The sequence below is a fragment of the Podarcis melisellensis genome (genome assembly GCF_964234715.1).
Source record: "Podarcis melisellensis genome assembly, chromosome: 7".
In the NCBI taxonomy this organism is placed as follows: domain Eukaryota; kingdom Metazoa; phylum Chordata; class Lepidosauria; order Squamata; family Lacertidae; genus Podarcis; species Podarcis melisellensis.
This window is the reverse complement of record NC_138539.1, coordinates 24954612-24976048: the sequence shown is the minus strand read 5'-3', so window position 1 is coordinate 24976048 and position 21437 is coordinate 24954612. Positions and strand designations below refer to the sequence as shown.

The window sequence follows — 21437 nt, the reverse complement described above, 5'->3', positions numbered from 1 at the left end:
TATTGGTCGGCGCGAGGAGAAGGCCCGGGAGAATCCCGCTCTGATTGACAGGCGAGGCGGGGCTTGAGCAGAATGGCGGCGGCCGTGGCTGCAGTGGCAGTGGCGGCTCTGGGCCGAGGGCTGCGCCCGTCTCCCTCCGCCTGGCAGCTCCGAGGTCCGCTCGCAGGCCGCAGCCGGCTGCTCTGCCCCGCCGCCTGCGGAGGGGGCGCGCCGGCTGTGGGCGCTGCCTCTCACCAGTCGGGGGCAGGGGAAGGCGAGCGCTACTGCATGGAGCTGCTGCGGTGAGTCGCTGCAAAGAGCTTTTCCCTGCCCAGATTCCTCCTGCTCGCGGCTCGGATTTTTCCTTTCGGTTTATTTTTGAAACGCTGCGATATGTTGGTGCATGTGTGCTGTTGGTGCATATGATATGTTCCACGCATTCGGCGCTGCTCGGGGGCCCCGGGATCGACTTTGGGCTGCGATCGTGTGAAAAGAGGGAGACCCGTGTACATTCCCTCCTTGGGGGTCACCTCTAGTGGAGCACATGATGTCTCCCCCTCCAACCCACCCCAATTTTATCCAGCCTGGTGCCTTCCAGATGTGCTGGTGGGAGTTAATGTTTATTTTCCATTTTTTCTCTCCCAGGAGCGAAAGGTGGGTGAACATGGTTCTGTCCGCTTCTCCTTTAATATTCACAACGATTCTGAGAGCCAGTGACAGGCTGAAGGTCACCCAGCCAGCTTCATGGCAGAGGGGGGGATTTGAATCCTGGGCTTCCCCGGTTCATAGTCTGACACTCTAACCATTAGGCCACACTGGCTGCCCGCCCAAGCTGTGTTAACCTTCCAGTTGGATTACTGCAATGAATGCACTTTATGCAGGCCTCCTTTTAAAAAGCAGTCCAGAAGCTGTAGCTGGTACAGAATGCTGTCTCTGCCCATGCAATGTGTTGGACAGCAAGATGGGGGATCATGTTATGCTCACCTTCGAAAGCAATGTGCTGGCTGCTAGTGAGCTGCTGGGCCCAGTTCAGGGTCAACATCTGGAGGGTACCAAGTTGGCGATGGCTGCCTTGGAACAGCTTTGTGAGTTGGGTTAGCCTGACAGCTGCTGTTGACCGGCCCAAGCTCACTTACTGAGCTCCATGGCTTAAGTGGAGACCTGAAACTGGGTTTCCCCTGTACTTGTATGACACCATAATCCTTACTCCAGAAGTCATTTAATAAAGTTTGTTGCTCTGTGAAGAGCCTTGTCAGAATTTCTTTGCTCTCTGGTGGATCCTGCATCTGAACTAACCTACCAGACAGTGAGATTGATAGAGAAGGGCAGTATCTTAGTTGTAGAACCATCTGCCTTGCATACAGAAGGTCCCAAATTCAGTTTTCAGTGTCTCCTGGTAGGGCTGCAAGACCCTGGCATGAAATCCTGACTCAGAAAGAAACAGCTTCCTGTGTTCTTATGAACAAAGGCAGGCACAGCTTTTCTCTAGAATCAAAGTTTTCAAAACACGTACAGCAGAATGAGATTGCAAAATGCTGGCTTGAGGCTGGCTGATTTAGGGTGAAGCAAGTTGCTCCTTACGTAATTGATTGTTATAGTAGTTTTACTCCCTGGGGGAGGTGTTTGTGGAATTTTCCAGCTTGGCTGCCAAAATTACTTGGGCAGCCTTGGATTATTCACCTTGACTTTGGGGTCTAGTGGCCGTGAGCCATTTTGCTCACATCTCATGTTGCAAAAGGCAGGAGGCTTCAGTGCTGAAGTGGTAGAATGAACTGCCATCACACCATACTGCAGGTAGAGGAATTGTATATGACAGGCATGTCCAACTCCCAAGAGACTGTGATCTACTCCCAGTATAAAAAAAAACTGGCAGTGATCTACCCATTGTCATTGGAGGGAGGAGGAGCGTGCGTGGGGTGGGTGGATTGCCCAGAATTGGTTTTTTTAGGAGGGAAATGCCCAGAATTATTGAGCTTTTGGGGGCGAGGATTGCACAGAGGTTTTTTTTTTAGCTTCCCCCCATAACTTTTTGTACACAATAAGGATCCTGTAATCTACCAGGATCAGCTGGGGATCTACTAGTAGATCACGATCTGCTGGTTGGAGATCCCTGGTATATGATCTCTGCTGCTGCTGTTGCTGCTTTTTAGTGATTCTCTACAACTAGAAAACCAGTATTGCTAGTTCAGTGGTGCATGACACGCTTTCAAGTGATTCCCCAAACCATGATGGAAATAATTATGGAGTGAGAGGAAAATGCCCAATCCTGTCACACCGCTGATTTTTTATAGTATTGGGAACCCCTGACGTTGCATATCACTGCAGCCCAGAGTTAAGCATTGGTAATGTTAAAGTCTACTATGAGTGTGCACTGCTCCTTTTATAGAGCACAAGAGGTTCCTGCCCTATGGAACTCCTTCCAGTCTGAAAACTGATACAGGGGAGACAGAAAAGGGAGAAGAAAGCAGAGGTAACTGGGAGAAGAATATGTTTTTTCCATGGTGAAAGAGCAGGAGCAAAAGTTTTCGGCAGCATTATATTGGGATAGGACAGCATAGAGATACCTTAAGAACAAAGAGTTTCTGCTGGCCCCTGGACTGAACAGGAAGCCAGTCTAGGGATTGAAAGAGGAGCATATGCTTTTTCATGCAGAAGCTCCCGGGTCCAATTCGCAGCATCTCCAGGTAGGGTTGAAAGAGACTCCTTCTTGAAACTGTGGAATGCTGCTGCCGGTCAGTGTAGACAATAATAAGTTAAATGGACCAATAGTCTCCTTTGGTATAAGACCACTTCCTGTATTCCCAAGGGTTGACTGAATGGTAGTGGTCGGATGGGGAATATAACTGCAAACATCTCCATGGGTTCTAAGTTTAAACCACAAATTCTCCCACAGGGGGTTTGTTTGCTAATGTATGTGTGGGTGGTCTTGACAGGAAGAGTGCTTGAAATTGCATCATGCATTCCCTGAACTGGGGACAGTTTGTAATTCCTTCACTTTTGTTTAAATGAGCTTGAGACAGAACATAACGCTTGTATCTATTTTTGTTTTCCTCTCTAGGAAACGTGACTATGAAGGGTTCCTCTGTTCGTTACTGTTGCCTGCAGAGTGCCGTCGCTCTGCTTTTGCTCTGAGGGCCTTCAATGTAGAACTAGCCCAGGCAGGTATTAAATGATACATTAGTAAAATGTTGGATCCTTTTTTTAAAAGTGACATTTAAATTTGCCTTTTTTCCAGTTCCATGTTACACTGATCTGTTCAATGAACTTTCTATAATGTACTCCGCATCTCTTTATTGAGTGGCTCCAGCAAGGTTAGCCTACATGATGTTGTGGATCACAATTCCCATTGGCCATTCTGGCTGCAAGTCGGAGTTCACAACATCTGGACGGCACCATGTTGACTGTCCCTTTGTAATGTCTAAAATATTCTTTTTGTGCAGTGCTGATAGCCAGCTTGATTGTGCAGTGAATAAATGTAGCAGGTGGCACTCAAGGAACTGGGTATATGCAAAGAAAGAAATGTTGGCTCGATTATTTTAAGATCAATAAATTGCAGCATGATTCACTACCAACATAATGTTGCTGCTGTTCCAGATTAAAGAATCCGTAACTCAGAAGACAATCGGCTTGATGAGAATACAGTTTTGGAGGCAGGCTGTGGAAGACATGTATCATGACAACCCACCACAACAGCCAGTTGCCGTAGAGCTGTGGAAGGTAAGAAGTATATATTTGTACTACAATTCACGTGTGTTCGCCATTCTTTTCATCTCTCGGGACATGCTGTTGGCAAACCAGCCATTTTTGATGCACTTGGTCTAATCTTGAATTCAAGGTGATTCAGATGTTTAAAAGAGGAAATACAAGCACAGCTGCTGTTTGCCTCTGAGTGGGAATTTTGGTATTTCCTTGCATTAGAAAGTCTTGGGAAGATTAGGCCAGGCATTATAACTGACCTGTCAAGCTCAGCATTCTTCAGTCAGATACCTGGGCCTGCTTTATTTCAAGCATCTAAATCAAGGGCAGTGAACCACTGGCCCACAAGCCATATCCAGGCCCACCAAGCCAATGGTGCCATTGGGAGCACTGAATGAACCTCACCCATACCTTCCGTCATTGACAGCCCTGAGAAACAGCAAGGAATCATTTGCCGCAGGTTGGGGTGCAAGTTCTTCTTTCTGGGGCCCTTCAATCTGCTCTCGATGGCAGCAGGTAGAGGAGAGGTGCTTTGTTCAGGTCCGGAAATGGTAAATCGAGTCAGAGGCTGGTGGGTAATTCCATGGGGCTTAGCAGGATGGTTTAAAACCTTTCCACCCAGCCCAGGGCTGTGATGTGAAGTAAAATGCTACTACCACCACCGCCCCACCATTCCTCTGCTGATCAGTGAATGCTCTATTTGGTGTGTGTCTGCTTTGATGTGTGCTTGCATGTGTGAGAATGTGGTGTGGCCACACTCGCTGCTAGCATCTGCCCCAGAAGGGTTGTAATGGGTCAATGATGTTATCAGGCCGAAAAAAGTTAGATATCCCAATTTAGGAAATCTGCAGAGTGCTTCATCTGGTTTAAGCAAAGTAGATTAAAAGTTAAGCAGCTCTCCACAAAATCACCTGCTGATCTTGAGGGGAAATAGCCAAGGAGACAATGGGAATGCATTGCTGTGCTCCATTCTGTTATGAATCAACTCAGGTAGGCACACTTCTGTTGATCTCTAGGTGCTCGCAAATCCACTCATCAGTGGTGACTGTCATTGGTGAGCAGAATGCCCTTCCCAAAGGCTGGCTTAGTTTCCCCCCCCCCCCCAATGTGATTCCCAGAAATTTCAGAGGAACAGTAAAACTGCCTTCTACCAAGCCAAACCATCTAACACAATAGTGGCAGCAATTCACGAGGGTCTTCAGACAGAAAAGACAGAAATCTTTCCCAGTCCTACCTGGGGATACCAGGAATTGAACTTGGGCCCTGATGCCTGTGGTTTGCCATAGAGCTATGGCTTTTGCAACCAAATTACAAAACACAGATGTGAATGTATTCCATTGAAATCAATGTGACCTCCATCTGATGCATTTCAGGAGTAGATTAAGGCTGTATTTCTAAGCATTCTTTATTGACAGTCACCCAGTTGTTGTTGTTTTTTAAAAAAAGATGAAATTTGCTTCCTAGTAAATTATTTTAGATGTCAATATACAGTGTTTTAAATCCAATGTTGTGCTAGAAAGCAATTAATATAAAAGCTGGCCACATTGCTTTTTAAATGTATGTAATGGAATAATAATAATAATAATAATAATAATAATAATAATAATAATAATAATTTTATTTATTTCCCACCCTCCCCAGCCGAAGCTGGGCTCAGGGCGGCTAATAGAAGAATAGAAGACTAGAAGAATAATCAAACATGTAATAGAAGAATAATCAAATCTGTAAGAGTAATCAAATCTTCAGTGCAGAATGCTTTTATTGGCTAGATATTCAAGTTTCCATACTATTTTGCGGGTAAATGCAGATGTGGTGTGAAAAAAGATGTTGTATTGTGTCCCCCAACTACAAGGTGAGCTTGGCTCCACAACTGGAATGGCATATATCTACCAGCAAATCAGGCATTAGTCTTGGGTTTCACACAATGCTCTCCCCACTATGCTTCTGGCAGACTTCCTGTCTTTTAGTGTGAATGCTTGCCTGTCTGTCCATTAATCTTGATTTTATTTTTAAGTACACCTTTTTGTTTAAAGGCATAACTGATGCAGGGGTGCAAAGGGCCAGTTGTTCATATGAGGAGGGTTTGGCCAATCAGCAGAGCACTCTTGAAAAGTACAAAAGGTTTTCTTCCCTGCTCCCCAGCAGAGGTTGACCCTGGAGAGGAATGTGCGTGCTTTAGATTAATTTTCAGAGAAGGCATTTCCAGAGCAACCATTCCCCCCCCCCTCATTTATCTAGTTATTAAATTTAAATATTGCCTGTCATCAAACGATCTCAGGGTGGTTTGCAAGATAAAAGCAAGGTAAAAGCACAAATAAATAGTCAAAACCGAAGCAACAGAACAGTAACCCCAAAGGCCTGGTTGAAGAGGGACACCCCCTCCCCAATTAAACCCTTTCCCTTTCTCCAAAGATCTCCGGTACATAAGTATCCCTCCCCTTTTATGCACACAAGAACCATATGAGGTAGTAGATTGGGCTGAGATGCATAAACTTATGGAATATGTAGAAATGGCGAAACTTACTGGAAGAATAAGAAATCAAGATAACAAACTTTTTATAAAAGACTGGAAACTGTTTACTGAATATTTACAGATCATTTTTTAAACAGATAAAAACACTGGCAGGATTACTGTTATAGCCGGCAGTTACATAAGCGTATATATTTAAGAAGATAAATTAATGAGGAAGAAAAGTTAATTTGGATATGCAGAAGATATTAAAAAATAAATTTAAGGAACCGCAGAAATAGGGGGAAGGAAGGCAAGTTTTAAAATGTCAAAATGATTGTAAAATCAGTGAAATGTATATATCTGAAAAATATAAATAATGTTTTGGGGTTTTTTTTGGAAAAAAATAGATTAGGCTGAGAGACGGTGAGTGGCCCAAGGTCATAGCTGAGTAAGGACTCAAACCTGGATCTTTCTTGTTCTAATCCAACACTCTAACCACTATACCAGGCTGCTGCATGTGCCACCCCACCGTGTATTAGTGTACCCGTTTCAACAGATGGCAGAATGCTTATTGTTCTCTCCAGTCCTTGGTGTCTCCCTCCAGGAAAGGACGTGAATAATTGTGCCAAGTTCCTTTTCAATGGCTTCCTCGTGAGCTTGGCTCTTGTTCCCTGTTTCCCTTTCCAAGTCCAGTACAGCTTGTTTACTATACATTTTTCTTTTTTTTTTGCTATGGACTTGTCCAGACTTGTTTTTCTGAGTGCCCCTTATAGATGAGTCATAACTTTATTCTTTTGTGAGTCAGAGAGGGAAGGGAGTCTCTCAGAAGAGTGGTGTTATTCAAGCAATTAATATTTCTTCTGCTGCTGCACAGATTGCACACCATATTTTTGCTACTCGGCACATGTTATTGATAAGAATTTTATTGTTTAGTCAAAGTATTTACTGTGCAGTGGGGCCAATTCTTCCTCCAAGCTGGTTGGCATACCAGACTTCATACACTTCTAAATTGGGTGTAATTTGTGTTTTTTCTGGCACATACATGATTTTTTAAAAATAAAAAATAAAAATAATCTATCTGCTTGCCAGTCTTTATGTGTCATTCCCAGCATTTATTTTCAAGATTTATACTTAGCCTTTTGATCAAATCATCTCCAAGGCATCTCAAAGCAGATTATAATAATAAAGCACACAGCAAATTAACTTGCCTTCTGGTGATGGGGTTGTAAAGAGAAAAGAGGAAGGGCCAGGATACCCTTTCTGCAACCCCCTGGGGTTCCTGATTTTCATATGCAACTTGCGGTGAGCCCGAGATAAATGGTTTCTCTCCCTACCCCCAAGTCTGTTTTTTATTTATAAAAGTATCTACATCCCTCCTTTGGTGGGCATCGCTCATCCAAGGTGGCTTACAATATTAACTACAGAATAAAATAACATCTGTGGGTGATAACCCAGCTAAGCAGTTCTGCTAGTGCAAGCAGTTTTCACTACACAGCAGAGCTTCCTCTCCCAGCATACCCACTGAATATGTTTTGGGGGTTCATCCAACCCTCCGGAGCAGATTTAGGGGATGCCACCCCATAAAACTACATGGGACGCGGGTGGCGCTGTGGTCTAAACCACTGAGCCTAGGGCTTGCTGATCAGAAGGTCGGTGGTTCAAATCCCCTTGGTGGGGCGAGCTCCTGTTGCTCTGTCCCAGCTCCTGCCAACCTAGCAGTTCAAAAGCACGTCAAAGTGCAAGTAGATAAATAGTTACCGCTCCAGTGGGAAGGTAAATGGTGTTTCCGTGCGCTGCTCTGGTTCTCAAGAAGCGGCTTAGTCATGCTGGCCACATGACCCGGAAAAACTGTCTGCGGACAAATGCCAGCTCCCTCGGCCAGTAAAGTGAGATGAGCGCCGCAACCTTACAGTCGTGTGCGACTGGACTTAACTGTCAGGGATCCTTTACTTTACCTTTTACCCCATAAAATTAAGCTCCAATGGCCGCAGCTTTAACAAGGATTTTAAAACATCTTAAAATATATGCCAGTTAAAACAAATAGAAACAACATAACATGACAGCAGTATCATGTTAGAGTCTATCTTCCTTCACAGAGGTGAACATGGATGCTCATAGCATGTGTCTCTTTAATGTCTTATTTGGCATTCACCAGCAGTTTGTGGTGGATTAATCAATACTTCTGATATTTATCTCTTATTGCCATAATTGATAGTTCACTCAGCTGCTATCACTGATGAGCAAGAGAGTTGTCTCAGCCCATGCTATCACTCTCCATTCTTTCTCTAAATTAGCTTGGATGTTAATGTTAAAATCCCAACTTAAACTACGCTTCTGGCAGAAAACCTGATGTGTTCAAGATGTCTCTCTGGAGTAAATAGGATTATGGGGGAAGGTTTGGCTTTTTCCTCTTTTTTAAAAGAAACAGTCTTTTATTTAGTGGCTGATTTATATGATATGATGATGGAAAGAGAACTTTATATAAATCAGTAGTAGCTTTAAGACACATGAGAACAAAACAACATGCAAATAAAATATGACCTTCTAATAAAAGCTGGTATTGTCAATATTGCTCTTCCCCCATGTGCTCTCTGTTCTGACCTAACTATATTCTCGTTTGGCTTTTCCTTGTTCTCAAATGATTACATTGTGTTCCATCATTTCCAGGCAATCAAGAGGCAAAAGTTAACCAAAAGGTGGCTTATGAAGATTATTGATGAAAGGGTAAGGTTTGTCCCCATTTAAAATATTCAAGCATGTGAGCTTTTCTTCTACTTGATTCTCTGCCCAGAAAGCCTGTGGGAAACAAAATAGGAATAAAGTTTTCTTACAGGATTTTTCATTATACTAAGAGCATATTTACACTTGAGTTACAGTCATTGCATTGTATCCAGCTCTGCTTTTCTACTTGTGCAATGGAACATCCCTTCCCCACACCTCACACCCTCCAAATTTGCTCTGGAGCTGTGGTTCCCAATGTGGGGCACACGCCCCACAGAGGGGCAATTTGATTTTTAAGGGGGGCAATTTGGAAGCTTGTTTAGACCAAGTTAATGGCCTTTTAGGCTTCCTCCACGTGAACAGGAGTTCACTTTTTGAATAGTAAGAATTATATGTCATGGTGGGACGGGGGACACCAGGATTTTAGAGATGCTTAGGTGGCCAAAAAAAAAAAAGGTTGGGAACCATTGCTCTAGAGGGTTGGGAGACCCACTGGAGCAGGTTTTGGTGGTGCATTGGGACAGGAAGGAGAAGTCCTGTTGTGCAATTGGAACTCTGTTAAGCAACATTGGATACGACCCATTATTCCCCCCTCCCCTGGGAGCTCTAAACTGCAGTGAGAGCTATGATTAGTTTCAAATTAAGCCAGCCTCAAACCATGGCTGTGTTCATACATAACAACAAGCCAAACTTATTGGCGTATTGTGATGTTTATTGGGAATGAGCAGCATGCTGGTGCACACTGCCTGTTTGCTCCTGTTCTGCTTCTCTCCTGTAACGACCAGGATAAAACGAACCAGGAAGCCTTGACTTCCCATTTCGTCTGAAGCAGGGATTGTGGTTTGTTGCTCTCTATTCGCTATTTTTCCGTGATGAGAGCTTGCTTTGATACCAGCAATTCATTCAACCAACTTAGCCCAGTGTTAGGAAACAGGTTTTGCTTTCTGTGTTCAAACTCCTAGGAAAAGAATATGGATGATAGAGCCTATCGGGATATCGGTGAGCTCGAAGCATATGCTGAAAACACCCAAAGCGCTATCCTTTATCTGACGTTGGAAATGCTTGGTAAGCGCCTCTTTAGTTACCATGTCTGTCAATAGCCTTTTATCAATGGGTGCAGAATCCTGGGGACTGTAGCTTACAAGACCCAACACCCTAACAAACTACAGTTCCCAGGATTCTCTGGGGCAAGCCATGTGCTTTAGATGTATGGTGCGGATATAAGACTTGTGAGGCATTTCAGCATTGTTTGAAAAATTGACTTATACAGTGGTACCTCAGGTTACAAACACTTCAGGTTACAGACTCCGCTAACCCAGAAATAGTACCTCGGGTTAAGAACTTTGCTTCAGGATGAGAACAGAAATCATTTTCCAGCAGTATGGTGGCAGTAGGAGGCCCCATTAGCTAAAGTGGTACCTCAGGTTAAGAACAGTTTCAGGTTAAGAACGGACTTCCGGAACGAATTAAGTTCTTAACCCGAGGTACCACTGTATATAGACTTGGTGTTGACGCTTGCAATTTCACACAGCACTATAATCACCACAGTTGCAGTTAGCACGAGAGAAATATGGTACAGCGAATTCAGCCTCCGCTTTTGAAGCCACCTTGCTCATAATTTTTCAGTTGTCTTGTAGGCACTCATATTTCTCATTACTTACACAGAGAACCTAATTCCTGCTGTAGCAAAGGAAGGGGTTGAGCTCTTGGTTTATGAGCCTACCATTGTCCTAGGCATTGCCCAGTACAGTGGTAAATCAAGCACTGGGATAAAACGTTTTGTCTTTACTGTCAGGTCATAAGGGCAGTCTTTGGAGACTAGCTTTAGTATTTACTATCAATACAAAATGAGATTCTTTCTTTGTGTTGAAAATATTCTAATATTAATGCTGAAATGAGATTTGCCCATCTGGCTCAGTATTGTCTGTTCCAGGGTTTCCCAAATTTGAGTCTCCAGCTGTTGTTGAACTACAACTCCCATCATCCCTGGCTTGCTGGACCAGTGGTCAAGGATGATGGGAGGTGCTCCAACAACAGCTGGAGACCCAAGTTTCTGTTTTGATGGGCAGCAGCTGTCCAGGGCCTTGGGCAAAGGCCTCTCCCATCATCTGCCATCTGATCATTTTAGTCTGAGCTACCAGAAATTAATCCTGAGACCTCCTGCATACAAAGCATGTGATCTGTCCCCAAGCTGTGTTGCTTTGCCAGCAGTGGGATTGCATGCCACCTTGGCAAACACAATTTTCCAAACCTGCATTTTCTTAGATCTTGCAAACCTGGGACAGGGTGCATCCTTTGTATGGCAGAATTGCTGGGTGAGGGAACAGCTGAACATTGCTCCACACTGCACTTCCTTACAAATGATCCCCACTTCCCACTAAGCAAACGTAGAGAAGGGAAACCTCGCGTTTGCCCTATAACGTGCAGTTCTGTCCTCGGACAGCTACTGTTTTAACGTTGCTTGTGGCTTGAGTTGTGCTTTGCAGCTGATCGTGTGTACTTGGAAGTAAGTCCCCACTGGGTGCAGTGTAACATAGAATCACAGAATGGTAGAGTTTTAAGGGATCCCGGGGGTCATCTGGGCCAACCGCCTGCAATGCAGGAATCTCAACCTGTGGTCTCCCATCCTGGTTGAAACCATATTGGACCCTGCTTAGCTTTGCAAATGGGCTGAATGTGCATGCTCAGGATTTCATTCACAGGGTGGTTTTGATCTTCTGTTTCTGCAAGGACAGGTGTGAAGGACCTCCATGCCGACCACGCTGCCAGTCACATCGGGAAAGCGCAAGGCATTGTAACCTGCTTAAGAGCCACTCCCTTCCATGCTAGCAGAGGGAAGGTGTTTCTGCCCATGGACATATGTATGCTGGTAAGGCGATACAGCTGGGATCCAAACTCATAGCAGTAATCACAACTGCATTTTTTCCTCCAGACTCTTAACAGCAGGGCTTGTTGAATTTTTCAAGTTTCACATTCCAGCAATGAGAGGTGCTAAAAAGTTTGTAACATCACTTGGGAATCCAAAATATATTTTGGTTACATTAATATAATTTAGTTTTGCCTGGTAAATAAAATGCACATAAAAATGATTAAAAATGATTGCCAAGTACTTGCAGTTATAGTAGTAATAGTAGTAGTAGTAGTAGTAATAATAATAATAATAATAATAATTAATAATAAAATTATTTATACTCCGCCTGCCCCGGCCAAGACTTGGCTCAGGGTGGCTAACATCAGGTATAAAAACAATTGATTAAAACACAACTTAAAAACAGGATTAAAATAGAACTTAAAATGCAGCCTCATTTCAGTGGAGGTATAGATTAATATTATTTTTTGTTTCTATTTTATACATATTTTATATTACCTGACACTTTCAGAAGATAAAATTCTTTGGCTTTCCGAGAGCAGTTTATTTGCTTCTTAATCAAACATAGACTTAGCACACTAACAGTTGTCTAGTCACAAAGATAATAGAAGATTTGAATTCCCCACACCCAAAAGCATATTTTTAAGACCCCTCACTGAAGAAATTTGCAAAAATTAAGTTTCACCCTTAAGATGACGTGTGCTACTGTAACAGCATCTGTATTTGATCAGGACATTGATGTAAAATTTGATGGTTTATTAGCCTGCATTTCCATTATCATACATTCCAGTATCGTTCCTTTCTTGAAAGGGCTTCTCTCAGTCACGTGGCTTGACTCTGTTCTGATAATGAGCAGGAAATAACTGAAAGGCTTTTTACCTAATCTTTGGAACAAAGTGCTTCTTGATGATACGTTGCTGATTCCTGTGGAGTGCAATGTTACCTGTTGAGAGGGATGGGGTGAGCTCCTGTTGCTCGGTCCCTGCTCCTGCCCACCTAGCAGTTCGAAAGCACTTCAAAGTGCAAGTAGATAAATAGGTACTGCTCCGGTGGGAAGGTAAACGGCGTTTCCGTGTGCCGCTCTGGTTTGCCAGAAGCAGCTTAGTCATGCTGGCCACATGACCCAGAAGCTGTATGCCAGCTCCCTCAGCCAATAAAGCGAGATGAGCGCCACAACCCCAGAGTCGGTCATGACTGGACCTAATGGTCAGGGGTCCCTTTACCTTTACCAACGTACCTACTCTTGAGGAGCTTACAACCTAAAATTTGACACAGGAAAACTACAGAGGAAGGGAAAGCAGAGGGAAACAGGGCGGCAAGATGTGACAGTTTCAGTTAAACATGTGGTTTGGCTTTGTCACAGCCTAGTAAAATAACATAACAAAAAACTACCTTGGAGATATTGACATTTTCAAAAGTGGGGGTCTGTGGCTTGGCCTTTGAAAAACAGAGGGAGTCCACAGCAATGGGGAACCACTGGCCTAGTACAATAAAGAGCCCACAGTTGCCTCCAGTTCCCACCCCCTAGTTTGCTTAAAGGCCATGGAGGAAGGGGAGCTGCTGTCTCTGCTGGTAGCCTCTTAGTAGGCTAGATTTCAAAGCCACTTGTACCCAAAGGGCTGGTGGAAGAGAGATTGATCACGCACCCTACCCTGCCAGTTTCCATACTGGCCATGCAGGAGGTATAGAATGGTCTGTCCCTTTTCTGTCAACCCACTCACTTGTCTGAATGGAGTTCCTTAGTTTCCTGCAGCAGCCAGGTGCTTTGTTAAATACACAACTGGCCTCCGTCACAGTGTGACCCTGGGTAACAGGAAGCCTCTGCTGTAACTTACACTCGAGGGTGGGGAGGTTTGGCTTGTTTCTTGGAGTGACTGGCGCACGTTTATTATTAGTAATAATTCAATTTATATCCCACCCTTCTTCCCAAACACACCACTGAAACAATATCATTAAAAATGTTCCAAGAACAGTTTTAAAACAATCACATTCTCTCAGCCAGCGGCTGTCGGGAACCATGCCTTTCAGCCATCAGATACCTGAGTAAATGAATATGTTTTTAAATTCCCCCTGAAAGGCAATAATGGGTAAGACAGATGGGCCTCACCAGGGTAGGGCAATGCTGCAAGTGAGGAACCACTACAGTGGTACCTTGGGTTACAGATGCTTCAGGTTACAGATACTTCAGGTTACAGACTCCGCTAACCCAGGAATAGTACCTCGGGTTAAGAACTTTGCTTCAGGATGAGAACAGAAATTGTGCAGCAGCAGTGCGGTGGCAGCAGGAGGCCCCATTAGCTAAAGTGGTACTTAAGGTTAAGAACAGTTTCAGGTTAAGAACGGACCTCCAGAACGAATTGAGTTCTTAACCCGAGGTACCACTTTACTGAGGAATTCCTGTCATGGGACAACACCAGCAGGGCAACCCCAGAAGGCCTCACCTGTTGATCCAAGATGGTTAATACTGGGGAAGGCACTCTGTTAGAGACTATGTTCCCAAGCTGTTTAGGGCGTTCTATGTTAGTGCTAATGCTTTGAATTGGGCCCACTAGGCCAGGGGTGTCCAACCGGTCAACTGCGATCGACTGGGCAATCCCCAAGAGGTTTGAATCGATCGTGGTCGATTGCGGGCTCTTTTTCCTTTGCGGAGGGAAAAGAGGATCCGGCCCTGCCCTCTCACCCCATCCTCGATTCACACATGATCCCTAGAATGGAAGACACAGTTTTTGCTGGGAGGCTGTTTGTTTCCTGATTGATATTTTGGTGAGCGACTTTTCCCTTTCCCCCCTAAAGAAAGCTCAGCATTTTAGACCTGACCCTCTAAAAAAGGTCATCAACTTTGTCCTGAACCCCCCCAAAAGGGGCAGATCACCGCCAGGTTTTTGTCTGTGAGTAGATTGCAGTCTCTTGGGAGCTGGACGTCCCTGCACTAGGCCACACAGCCATCAGGCTGCCCCACTTCCTCTGTCAAATGCCCCCTCTCTTTAAAAAATGGTGGCTGACCAGTGCCTTGAAGCATTTATTTTTTCTTTGCTATTTTTGCCTGACCAGAAGCAGGTAGAATGATATTTCTGTACAGGGTATGCAAAGCCTGAGGGAGTTTCATGAGGGAGGAAGAGTATGGGATCATGTGCTGACACGATGTGATTTAAAGTGCCAAATTAAAAATGATAATTGTGCTGCAATTGTGTAGGCAGGCCATTCCTAATTTATTTACCAGAAATGTTTTTAACTTGTGTTGTTTTCTCCTCCTCACCCCCTTCCTGGTGTATTAGCATGGTGTTTCGCAAGAGGATTTCATCAGGCGTAATCAGGAGAAGAAAATGAGGGATGTAATATATGACATTGCCAGTCAAGCACACGTACATCTGGAGCACGTGAGTTTCTGCCCTTTTTCCTGATATCTCTGTAAGAATATTGTTGTAAACAATGACTGTGCAAAACAATTCCTCCCTTTAGACTTTCGTAGCATCCAGCATTTTGATGGTAGACGGTATAGCCTTTGGTTGTTGGTGGCTTTGAGCCAATGGCTCCCACCCTGTTTGCCTAGGATGGGACTGAAAAATGAGCTTTGAATGTGATCAGAAGTCTTATATGAATATTTTATGATATTCTATATTTTATGATAGGGTGCCATGGAAATATTTTCATAAATGTTCATGTTTTTAAAAAAAGTGTGGTGGACTCCACACACATATAAAAACGCTGTGAAAAACTGCTTTTTTCATTGAATTTGGCATAGCTCACTGTTGCCATCTAGCGTCACATTTATATATTGCACTTTACGGCGCATTTAAAACGTTTTATTTGCAGCCGTATAGCTGAGTCCCAGTGTTTAAGTGAGCCGCTTCCATTTGAAGAAAAAGCAGCCTTTGAGCCCCAATTCAGAGTATTCAAGTAACCTGGGGAAAATAGTCCCCTCCCTGACTGCTATTTGTTCCCAGAGGTGCTGTTTTGCTGGAAACAACCCCTTTAGGGGCAAATAGCAGTTGGGTTGGGGGGCGGTCAAGAGATTTTTGATGCATCGCTTTGTTCCAGATCAGGGCCCCCATGGATGCTTTCCCTTCAAAATTATAAATGCCCAGTATAATTACATGTTTTTAAAAGCACGAACGACACAGCCTGTAACTTGGCCCCTGCAAAAATGACATCTGCTCAGATACTTTTCCTGGGGATGCGTCCGAAAACCTGCTTCTGCTAGCAGCTGGTGCTGTCTTGCAGTTCAGCCCAGGTGGTCTCCCTGATTAGTGCTGTCACTTTCAGGTTTTGCGAAGCCAATGAAAAGAGGCATGGGCTTTCTCGTGCCCCTCTTGGTGCCTGCGCTGTGAGCGAGACAAAACTGGCGTGGGCAGCATAGCCCAAACCACAAGGCCCATTTCTTTTTGTTCTGCGGTCTCTGCTCGTCCTGTTTGACAGTAATGCGATGCGCTGTGGACAGGGCCTTTTGTTGAAGAATCAGCTGGCACTTTTGTTGGATGCCCCCGTCTCCACTTGCAAGCTGCTCTGCTGCCGATTCCGCGGTTGGACGAAGGCTCCTTTCTCAGCAAACCATTAAATAAATTGGCATTCTCTCTCGTCCCAGCCCTGTTCCCCACCCACCAACACAGACAAAGGCGATAGCTAGGTATAATCCATAATACACAAAGGATATGTATTAATTCTGTTGAGAATGGATGAGAAAAATTGATTTACAGTGAGTGAGCTTTGAAGGGTCAATTCATGTTTCTGGTAACACAGGCAAGATTGGACTGTATTTTCAGGCAATATACTGAGCTGTAACCGGATTGAAATTATTGACTGTTGTAAATGCAAATTAAACTAAATTGATGAGTGCCTGCAAAGCTTGATGAAAGTTGCTGTTCTAGTGAATCTTCATTTATGGCCAGCAGAGGGCAAAATGAACCTTCTGTCTAAGATGATTCGGATTTTCTTTCAGTTTGATGTCCTCAGAATTGCAGACTTAACCCTGGGAAATGTTGTAACTCCTGCTAGCATCCTGATTTAGTTCTGTGTGTCTCTTGATTGATTAACAGCCATCTCTGTTTGCAAAGTGAAATAATGTACTCTCTGCCAGACCTTCAAATTCAATTAACTACCGTACTTCTCTGTGCATAACATGCCCCTGTGTATAAAACACCACCTATTTCTGGGGGACTCAAAATTTAAGAAAATTATTGTTGAGCTTTTTTAGGGAAGATTGCCCACAGTTTTTTTAGCTTTTTTTGGGGGGGGCAGAGTTGTTGAGCTTTTTTCGGGGGAAATGCCAAAAATTGCTCAGCTGCCAGACCGACAATGTTGCTCACACACAAAGCAACCTATCCTCTGTCCCAACACTGAAAAAAGCAGCAAAAGGCCCACTCATTTGACACAGCAACAGCCAATCAACAACCGCCCTTGCAGCAGCCACCAATAACAATCTCCAACTCACAGCAGCAGCCAATCCCACGGCCCCACAATGCACTTGTATAAGACAACCCCTAATTTTGAACATGATTTTTGTTTAAAAAACATAGTCTTATACATGGAAAAGTATGGTATTAATTTCATTCGATCTCTTTACACTGGTTTTTCCTCCCAAAAAAAGAGGGGGGGGGAGGCTAAAGCAGTTAACAATACTTTACCCCAAACAAATATAACAATATTGGAAATGGCAAATTGACTAGGGATGCTTGAACAGTTTGATTTCTGTGAATTCCTTGGGGCTCGGACGTAGTCTTTTTGATGGTGCTTTATCAATGACAGTAATGACTGGCCATCTTTTAGCTTTGACATGCTAAATATTCCTGTTGTTGGAGAACTTGGCCAACAAAGGGATTCTTAGAAACCAAGCAAGTCATTGTTACTTGATATTCAGATTTTGTTTAAGTTGTTGGTGGAAACACATATACCATATTTTTCGCTCTATAAGACGCACCAGACCACAAGACGCACCTAGTTTTTGGAGGAGGAAAACAAGAAAAAAAATTATTCTGAATCCCAGAAGCCAGAACAGCAAGAGGGGTCGCTGCGCTGTGAAAGCAGCAATTCCTCCTGCTGTTCTGGCTTCTGGGATAGCTGCGCAGCCTGCATTCGCTCTACTGGCACATTTCCCCTTACTTTTTAGGAGGGAAAAAGTGAGTTTTATAGAGCAAAAAATACGGTATATTTAACTGCATTTGCAATCCAAATTACACTGAAATATTTACTTCAGCCATGCAAATAATATGTGGAGTCCATTGCTCTGCCGGTTGCTTCCCACTCTTTCTTGTTGTTTGTTGCATATCTTGTTGCCTGTAGCATATCCTTCCTGCCCACACACCACAACCTAGTCATTCATGCTTCTTCAGCTGCCTGGACAGCTGAAATAGTCTTCTTCTGTGTTCCAGCACAGAAATAGCAATGCAGTGCTGGGAAGCCTCTGTATGCTCTCCTGTCCAGCATCCATTGGAACATGGGAGAGAGCATGCAGTATTATGGCTATGCTCTTTTGCCCTGACATTTGGCTGCTTCTGTCAGTCTTGCAAGATGGGCATTTAAGGAGAAAATACCATGCTCTTTTCAGCTTGGCCTAGTGGGTGTGTTGGAGTTTGGTTACTTACCTGAGCCACTGTTGTTGTTGTTTAGTCGTGTCTGACTCTTCGTGACCCCATGGACCAGAGCACGCCAGGCACTCCTGTCTTCCACTGCCTCCCGCAGTTTGGTCAGACTCATGTTTGTAGCTTCGAGAACACTGTCCAACCATCTTGTCCTCTGTCGTCCCCTTCTTCTTGTGCCCTCCATCTTTCCCAACATCAGGGTGTTTTCCAGGGAGTCTTCTCTTCTCATGAGGTGGCCAAAGTATTAGAGCATCAGCTTCAGGATCTGTCCTTCCAGTGAGCACTCAGGGCTGATTTCCTTCAGAATGGATACGTTTGATCTTCTTGCAGTCCATGGGACTCTCAAGAGTCTCCTCCAGCACCATAATTCACTGCCACTGAGTCGGGCGCAAATGGCACCTCTGTCTTATTGCATTACTTAATGTGCTCGTCTTACACCTGGGTTGCAGCTGATGTGTGAAACATATTCTTGTTTTGGTTGTAAACCTTCAAGGCAACTCCAAATCAAGCAAAAGTGTTTGCTGATTGGTCCTCAGTTAGAGCTTGAGAGTAGTGCAATTCTTGGTCATGTTTTTTGTGATGACCAATGCATTAATACAATATAAAACTTCCTTTTAAATCTAGTAACACAGTTAAGACTGTGAATCAACAACTTTGATCATGCATGGATCAGACATTGGCCTATTTCATTGTTCAAAGCTTGGATTGTCACCACAGCACTAATAGAAATAAACTGTTGTTGATGTTGTTGTTGTTAGATGAACGGGATGTAGCTCAGAGCATCTGCTTTGCATACAGAAGGTCCCAGGTTCAGTTCCTGGTATTCCCATCTACTGCTGGGAAGGACTCCTGCCTGAAATTAAAAAAAAAAAAAAATTATATGCTGCCCATCTGACTGGGTTTCCTCAGCCATTCTGGGCAGCTTCCCACAAAAATTAAAAATACATTAAAAACTTCCTTTTACAGGGCTGCCTTCTGATGTCTTCTAAAAGTCGTATTGTTGTTTATCTGTTTGACATCTGATGGGAGTGTGTTCCACAGGGCGGGCACCACTACCGAGAAGGCCCTCTGCCTGGTTCCCTGTAACCTCACCTCTCGCAGTGAGGGAGCCGTCAGAAGGCCCTCGGAGCTGGACCTCAGTGTCTGGGCTGAAAGCCTGGAGAACTGTTGTCAGTCAGTGTAAACAATACTGAGCTCAATGTTCTAATGGTGTGCGACGACTTCCTGTGTTTCTATAGTGATGGCATAGTCCAGAGAAGAGGGAAAATCTACAGGATCATGTTTCTGGCAGTCAAAAGGTTACAGAGAGTGTAAAGAAGCACAGTTAGATTTTGCAGGGACTGTGGCGTGTTTTCCCAGGTCTGCTGTTACATTTTGATGTACATGATAAACCTGATTGTGCATGGCATGACAGTGCCCAGTTCGTGAAAAATATTGCGGTATGCTCAGTATTTTAAATTGCCTCTTAAAATCTAATGTGCTTTTTCTGTCTCTCTGCAGGCTAGGTCCTTCAGGAAGAATGTTCCTGTTAAAGCATTTCCTGCCTTTCTCTATACCGTAAGTGGGGCTACTGCATTTTTACCCCCTTGAAAATAGCTTGGATCATCAACGGGCAATATGGATCTCTCCCTGAATACTTCAAGAAAAGTTGGGGTGCTGCTTGTAATCTGGGTGGCTCTGCTCCCTCCCAAGTGTGCCCAAGGCCTTCTTTGAAATTCAGAGCTCCTGTTTCTTAGATGCACATAGGAGTTTGATGTGTTCTGCAGTGCTGCTTCTGATAGCGTCATTCTCTCCATAGCCAGTGTTCGGGCTGTGGGTACCGTTGGTTTTGTAACAAGAATGGCACCACTTTTGCACAAGAGGGAGGAAACCGCAGGCTTTGAGTATCCCAGGGTTTGCAAAAGTACAAAATCTCCTTGGAGTGTGGGGAAACTAAGGAACAGAGACAAAAAAAATCCCCATTAAGACTGGACACCCTCAGTGGATGCCCAGCACAACATGGGGGGTAGGACAGGAAACCAGGAGGGGTGGTGGTGGAAGAAAAGTCTTGAATATCTTGATCAGGCACACTCTACACTGCCAAAATTTTGTTGCAGGCTTGGCTTTTGACATCTTAACTTTCATCAGTGTGGTATTTTTATTTGGTACTGATCACTATAAATGGATGTTTCATCCGTTGCTGCTGTTAATCTCTTGTCCTTTCACTTTAGTAATAATAATAATAATATCCCTTTCTTTTCCAGGCTGCTCTTGAGGATTATTTGAATAAAATACAGAAAGTTGACTTTGATATATTTCATCCAAGTTTGCACAGGAAGAGCACTTTACTACCTTTGCATTTGTATATTAGATCCTGGGAAAAAACATATTAAAGTGCATTCGACATGAGATCCAAGTCTTTCTGGTTATTGTTGGCTGAGTTTTAGCCTCGCTCACCTTGCAGGTTGCTCTAGGTGACATACATAATGGTTTTTCGCCCTCTTCTCCTTCCCTGCCCATGGTTACGCTCACAACAACCATGTTAGGAGAGTTAGACTGATCTAGTATCACAGAGTAACCTTATTGGCTAAACCAGGATTTGAACCCAGGTCTCCCCATTGATGTCCACCACTCTTCACTACACCACACTGGCTGGGCTTCTGATCGCTGGCAGGGGAGCCAATTCCTAGGGCTCTTTTTCCTGGCATATGTTTTGCTTATGTTGAACACCCTGGCTAGCTATTTGTTTATTTAAACCGTGTCTTGCCTTTCCTTTTGTGGCTAGCAACAGATTAAAACAAAATCACAAAAATGACTAAAAACAAGTTTTTAAAAAAGAGACAACTTCTGGAGAAGCTGCCAAAACGTTGGGATGTACCACTTATGTGCATTGGACCTCTCCTGAGGTAGCTTCTTTCACAGACAGGGCATTTGGAAGTAATGCAAAACGTTCCAATCAGAAAGTCCCCCAAATGGGATTGCTAAATTTATTTAACAGTGAAAACAAATATCTTAAAAGTAAACCCTTAATTGAGCATTTGCTGATGGCTGTGCAACCATCTGTCAGAAGGTTGTTAAAGAGGAGAGCCTTCTCAAACATTTAACTTGAACAATATGTCGGTCACATTCTTCAATTGACTCTTAACAGCCACATTATGCCTTTTAA

General features: G+C 43.9%; 2 protein-coding genes across 3 annotated transcripts in view; both read left to right on the top strand.

The window, feature by feature from the left end:
• Positions 1-21437, top strand: part of LOC309374656 (uncharacterized protein) — a 118061-nt gene that overhangs the window by 16465 nt on the left and 80159 nt on the right. The gene's annotated exons all lie outside the window — the stretch shown is intronic.
• On the top strand, positions 58-20680 carry NDUFAF6 (NADH:ubiquinone oxidoreductase complex assembly factor 6). 2 transcript variants are annotated; one of them, XM_081919844.1, is made up of 9 exons: positions 58-281; positions 3038-3137; positions 3574-3696; positions 8795-8851; positions 9811-9913; positions 11584-11717; positions 14993-15094; positions 19793-19849; positions 20536-20680. In XM_081919844.1, the coding sequence occupies exons 1-9, from the start codon at positions 73-75 to the stop codon at positions 20662-20664; spliced, it is 1014 nt and encodes a 337-aa protein (XP_081775970.1). In that variant the 5' UTR covers positions 58-72; the 3' UTR covers positions 20665-20680. The 2 variants fall into 2 exon arrangements, with proteins under 2 accessions (XP_081775970.1, XP_081775971.1); XM_081919845.1 differs by having other exon boundaries at positions 254-281; positions 3038-3141.

Excerpts from the sequence above, each read along its gene's own strand:
- NDUFAF6 (XM_081919844.1), top strand. The coding sequence starts at position 73 with ATGGCGGCGGCCGTGGCTGCAGTGGCAGTGGCGGCTCTGGGCCGAGGG. Across the intron at positions 8,852-9,810 it reads TGAAGATTATTGATGAAAGG|GAAAAGAATATGGATGATAG; the intron begins GTAAGGTTTGTC and ends TCAAACTCCTAG. Across the intron at positions 11,718-14,992 it reads CCATGGACATATGTATGCTG|CATGGTGTTTCGCAAGAGGA; the intron begins GTAAGGCGATAC and ends CTGGTGTATTAG.